The 6,000-nt window shown below is 40.5% G+C and overlaps 1 protein-coding gene across 2 annotated transcripts in view; it reads right to left on the bottom strand.

Annotated features, from left to right (window-relative positions):
• FNIP1 (folliculin interacting protein 1) overlaps positions 1-5,654 on the bottom strand; it is a 116,179-nt gene extending 110,525 nt beyond the window's left edge. For both annotated transcript variants that reach the window (XM_088446000.1, XM_088445997.1), the window contains exon 1: positions 5,357-5,654. In XM_088446000.1, coding sequence (XP_088302126.1) covers positions 5,357-5,445 — 89 coding nt within the window. In that variant the 5' untranslated portion in view covers positions 5,446-5,654. The remainder of the gene's footprint in view (positions 1-5,356) is intronic.
• Positions 5,655-6,000: the final 346 nt, after the last annotated feature.

A 6,000-nucleotide genomic window follows, 5' to 3' on the forward strand; every position in this document is an offset into this window, starting at 1 on the left:
GAGAAAGGACTGTTGCACAGGAAAGTATTGGTCAATAATATGAGAGGAAGTACCCCATATAATAATAATTACAGTAATTATTTGCCCTGATTACAAATGGGGGTGCTACCCTTGTTGGTATACAGCACCTATTGGTGAGTCAAGTCTCCCATTACTGGTCTAATTTATTTAGGATCAGTTGTATGGGCAGAGAGAGAAATAATCTTTCCTATTTATATAAGCCACACACGTGGAGCTCAATCTCCTAAGCAAGGGTTTTAACAGGTGCAGGGTGCTAGAATGATCACTAAATATCGGCTGGGTACACCTCGCTCAGTGTGTACCCAGCTTGACTCTATTCCCAAATCTGAATCAGGCCCCGAGATAATAGATACCAATGTCAGAGTATATAATGTGATATTAAAAATTCAATTTTAATAGATAATATAGCTAATATATAAACCATAAAAACCATATAGCATATAAATTGGAAATTATATTCTTTAAAAGTCTTATTTGGACCCACAACTTTACCCATGTGCAGGAAAATATGTTCCAAGGCCATCAAAGACACATAAACATCCTTTATGGCACTGTAATCCAGCCACAATTGCTTGTTTACCGGCTCTGTAGAACAGTTGAAAAGAGATCCTTCAATTTAGCGGTGGTCCACAGCAAAGTCCCGCGCAAGTAAATGGGATCCTAGTTCACAGTTCTGAAAAGTCCTATACTGGTAGTCTCCAAATACGGACGCTTGAATAGTCTAGTACACAGGCTCCGAGATGTTGCATACGATGAAAATGAGACGTGGCTACCCAAACTCACAACAAAATCTGGTGGATAATATCCATGACAATCATTAGACCCTCTTTTGCGAATTAATTGGGTATATATCAAAACGTGTGAGATGATTGTGACATGTTCCTAGCCTTGCTCCAGATTATGGGTTTCCACTTGTTTGTTTCTCTGTCTTTACCCCAGTGGTTCCCAAACTGTGGTGCCGCGGGACACTTGCAGGGGTGCCTCAGGTTGGTGGTCCAGCACCAAATCAAATTATTTATGGTCAATGTAATGTAAATATGTGGACAAACAGAAGCGCAAATCTGTACCACCACCACATAACTGAACCTAAGGATGAGTGGTAAGTGCAATTTACTTAATTTTTTTCTCAATAACCAAACGTTTGCCTTAGGGTTGCCGTGAAACAATGCTGATACTCTAGGGCGCTGCGATTCAAAAAGTTTGGGAACCACTGCTTTATCCACTGAATTGTTTTATTTTATTTTTTCCTTCATTAATTTTATTGTTCAGCTACCGCTTTGCAGTACATTAAATATTACAATGAGAGAAAACACACACAGTAAGCGTCGTGAGAACACTGTTATGGTGCGTATCCACTTGGAAACAATAAAAGACTGAACAATTACGATATCGTTATGTCGTTCATTATACCGAGCCGTGCCCACACTGAAAGATATGTCGTTCAGTGCAGGCAGCCTCCCTCATCCCCGAACATACTCAACCTGACAATATCATCAGGTTGACCGTCATGTTCGGGCGATGAGCGATGCCGACAACGACCAGTGGGAGCACGCATCGCTGGTCGTTGCCGACATTTTACCACACGATTACTGCATGATTAATGAACGATTATGTAATCGTTCAATCGTCCATTTATATCGGCGAGTGGATACGCACCTTTAGGTGAACTCATTACCAGAAGATATTACAATTCTCTCAGACAAGAGTACTGGGGCGAGTGGTTATGATATGGGTAAAACAAAATCAAACATCACCCACAAGTAGAATCTGCAATTACTGAAAACCAATATACATTTACTACCAGAAAATAGTAAAACTAGGGATAACAACAATGAGGATAAACATGTTCTCAGTGAATAAGAGAATCACATGAGCAAACAAAGATTTATTTTTTCCAGGAAGCATGCCAGAATATAACAGAACAATAAGTGGAGGGCATCGACTAATTTTGCTTTAATTATCTAAACATATGTGATGCTCAGGTTTAAAAAAAAAAACAAATACAATGGAAATCAGATAAATAGGGAGAGATTAGCTATGTTTTTTTAACAAGTTTTTAATGAAGCATTAAGTGTCGTATACACAAACATTATAGTAAACAATAGTGCAGATACCCATGGCAAAAAATAATGACAAATAGTAGTGTAATAATACATGCTGCATCATGAAGACAATGAAGTAAAGAACAAATAGCCTTCATCACAGAGATTCATTACAATAAAAGGTAAAATGATACAACAAAATTGTAAAGAACAGCAGAAAATAGGTGTCTCGCCAACCCCCCCAACGGCCAACAAATAATATATAAAAAATATGACCAGTGGTTTACAATGAACGGGTTCCCATGTTATAGTTGTATCAAGAGGATCATTATCTGCAAGTTGTCAAAAGTACCAGGATGAGTTCTGTAAACTAATACCACTTTCAGACAGAAAAGGGCAAAAAACACGGCTTTTACCCGGCACTTGCGTGCCAGGTTTTTTGCCATTTTCTGTCTGATACCCCTTTCACACTGAAAATTAAATTACTGGGTAATTCACTTTTACCTGGTAATTTGCTAAACAACCCGGGATTTTTCCCTGTGTGGAAAGGTTATCCCAGGACTTAATACCCGGGTCTCCGACCCTGCAAAAAACCAGGGTCGGAGACCCGGGAATTTAGTCCCGGGATGACCCCTTTCACACAGGGAAAAATCCCAGGTTGTTTAGCAAACGACGGGGTAAAAGTGAATTACCCGGGATTTTCATTTTCATTGTGAAAGGGGTATAAAATCGATTTGGGTCCGCATAGGGGTAGAAAGCGTAGCTACATAACTTTCCCACATAAGAAAAAAATGTTCAGTTTTAAGTTTCTTGTCCAAGGGAGAGAGTATTCCAAACAGGGTTGAAAAGAAAAAAAAAGGTTTTGAAAAAAAAAATAAAAATACACATTTGTATCTTTTATTTTTTGTTTAAACCAGTTTTTTTTTTTCATTAATGTTTTAATGAAAAAAAAATTAATCCTGCATATTATATTAATACTGTGAAACATTACTATGTATTAGAAACCTTGATCAACCATGTTTTAATGCTGTCTAACCATGGTTGGAATAAATATATATTTTTTTGCTTTTTTTAAACCGGTTGTAAAGAAATGTAGTTGACCAAATTAGTTATAGAATAGGTACGAACCTGGAGTCAAAAGTCTTGAATCATTGGACATGTCCAATGGCAATTTTACAGGTCCGTTAGCTGAGTACCAAACTTGTAACAATTTGAATTTGGTGAATCCCCCATCAAAAACCTCCTACGTGAAGATAAGTATGCCCTATGCAGAATGTTCAAACACACTGCGGTATAGGAGGATTAGGGTAATAGTGTGCAGGCTTTAGCATGAGATCGGAGTAAGTCATCCACTGATAGATCAGGAGGGTCGAAAAAGCCAAGGAGCAAGGCCCGTAAGGGAGTTATCAGGTATGGATGTAGTGCGGAGGCAAGTATAAATGATAGAAATGGCTCTTGCTTTCAGGGATAAACTTCATATAAGAGTATCTAACTGATTACCCCAATCTGAGCTGGAAAAAACAAGATTAGCTATGTGTATTAACAATGTTACTCAATGTTATTCAAAAAAATAATAGAAGGTCTGTGGTATTCAATATGTAACATTTTTATGAAAGTTTAATTATAAACACAAAAATCTAAACAAATTACAAGATCAAGTTAATTCTTCTAACCGAATTTGAGAACCACTGGAGTAGAATAATACAAGGATAAGACATCAAGTATTGGGAAGCATTTGTTTGAACCACCTGAGGAATGTGTGGCTGTGAAAAGAATGTATGAGTATGGAATTCACATGATGCTGAAGTCATCATAGTTAATAATAAGTAATTGTTGCAATAGAGTGACACATGTTACCAACAGGAAAGGTCACATGCATTTCTAGGGTTACCCTAATACACTGACTTCATTTCATATTTTATGGTAAACTAGAAGGTCAAGAAAAATATTTTTCTATAAAAAATCCACATGAGCCAAGAATGTATTGCTCTTTAAAACATCAATGTGACATAATTTTAGAGGCATATATACAGTAAGCCAGTGATAGGCAACCTGATACACTTGGGGGCCACATTGGGCGGCCTTCTATCCTTCAAACTGGGTGCACATTACTCTTAATCTCAATAGCAAGTTAATATATCTATTCAATGAAAGAGACACCTAACTGTAACAACGTGTTGAGTACAGGATTTCGACTGGGCCAAAATACAGACGAATGGCGGTAAGTACCCTAACCCTCCCTCCCCAGCCTAAGAGCATCGCCCAGCAGCCTAACCATCCCCCAAGTGCCTAAGCCTAACCCCAATACTTACAGTTGAAATGCCGGCATTCTGAGCGCCGGCATCCCGACCGCCGGGATGCAAACTACATCCAGTAACACTATATCAACAGGTCTTTAAAGCAAGTTTTACACGCTATAACAAACAAATATCACAACAAAGTTGGAAGGAGCTACATGGTGCAAGTGAACACTTGGAGGGCCGCATGTGGCCCATCACTGCTGTAGGCAGAGTCATTAAATAAGTGTGAGGGCATACTGTCACATGTACTGCATAATAAGAGTGTACAGCTACATTAACTGGCAGCACCTACATACAATACACTTAGTTTATTGTACCACAAATGAAATGTCTGTATATCACTTTAACAATACATGATATGATATAAAATTATTTGAAACAAAAAAGGTAAAGTCCAATTTCTTCAGACTCTATGGTAAACTATAACTTTTTAAATAGAAAGCCCTGTAGTTATGGCATATGTAGACCCATAAACTACATAAGTGGCAAGTGACCTGCACCTGGAGCAGATCTGGGGGGCTGATGTAGACCAGGAGAAGGCATGCAGACCAGATTACAGAGGGGGTGATGTAGACCAGGAGAAGGCATGCAGACCAGATTACAGAGGGGGTGATGTAGACCAGGAGAAGGCATGCAGACCAGATTACAGAGGGGGTGATGTAGACCAGGAGAAGGCATGCAGACCAGATTACAGAGGGGGTAAGGAACCTCTCCGGCTGCTGAACATTCCTGCTCACAGGACACCTGAGCACACCAAAACAAACCTGACAGTAATGTCACTATTTGCAAAGCATAGGTCACCTTAATGGAGAGCAAACGCCTGGCTCTCTAGCAGCTGTAGAGCTACAAGTCTCTGAGCAACCAAAAAGCACTGGGCTGGCAGATAATGCTGGGATTTGCAGTTCTACAGTCTTATATTCTGCACATCTTCCTTAGAACATTATACATAAAAAATAATATGCTTATTAATAATATAGCAGTGACTATTTGTACCTGAAGCCGTAGTCCTCTCTGGGGTCTCTGCTAGGGGAGAGCTGGCCATTCTTCTTGTTAAAGAGCTTCTGGAAGAGAGTGGGTGGCATGGTGCAGGGATGCCCCGGCAGTCAGATGGCATGAAGCGTCAGTGCAGGCAGGACATACTATAGATACCTAGGCTATCTCCGCCGCTACATCATTGCCCCGGCGGCCCCTAGTCATATGACTGCTCTCACTGCTCTCAGGTACCCGCCCGCCGCTGTCACACAGAGGGCGGGGAGCAGCGAGCTCACATGTATACACCACTCCTAGGTTTGCCAGCCATTTCCTGGACCGAGACTTGTCTTCGCCGCTGTGATTGGTGGGCTTGTTTTGTCGGGCCCGCTCTATTGGCTATGAGACGGTTTCTGTTTTGTGTATGTGCTAGAGCGCACGGCGAGGGAGTCACATGACGGCAGCTCTGTCACTGACTGTTGCTGGTGTTTGCTCTATAGAGGTGTTTCCTTGTGCGTGGGTGACTGTATCATGTGCTTACTATGGCACAGTCCACAGTGACTTGTCATCCACGTACATTTTAATAACAATAATACAAGGTGGGGCACAGGAACGTAAGCAGTGTACGCTGGGGCACTGTGTGCAGGAACACTGTTTGCTGATGCTTT

Source organism: Taudactylus pleione, unplaced genomic scaffold (genome assembly GCF_031769625.1).
Source record: "Taudactylus pleione unplaced genomic scaffold, aTauple2 ptg000392l, whole genome shotgun sequence".
Taxonomy (NCBI): domain Eukaryota; kingdom Metazoa; phylum Chordata; class Amphibia; order Anura; family Myobatrachidae; genus Taudactylus; species Taudactylus pleione.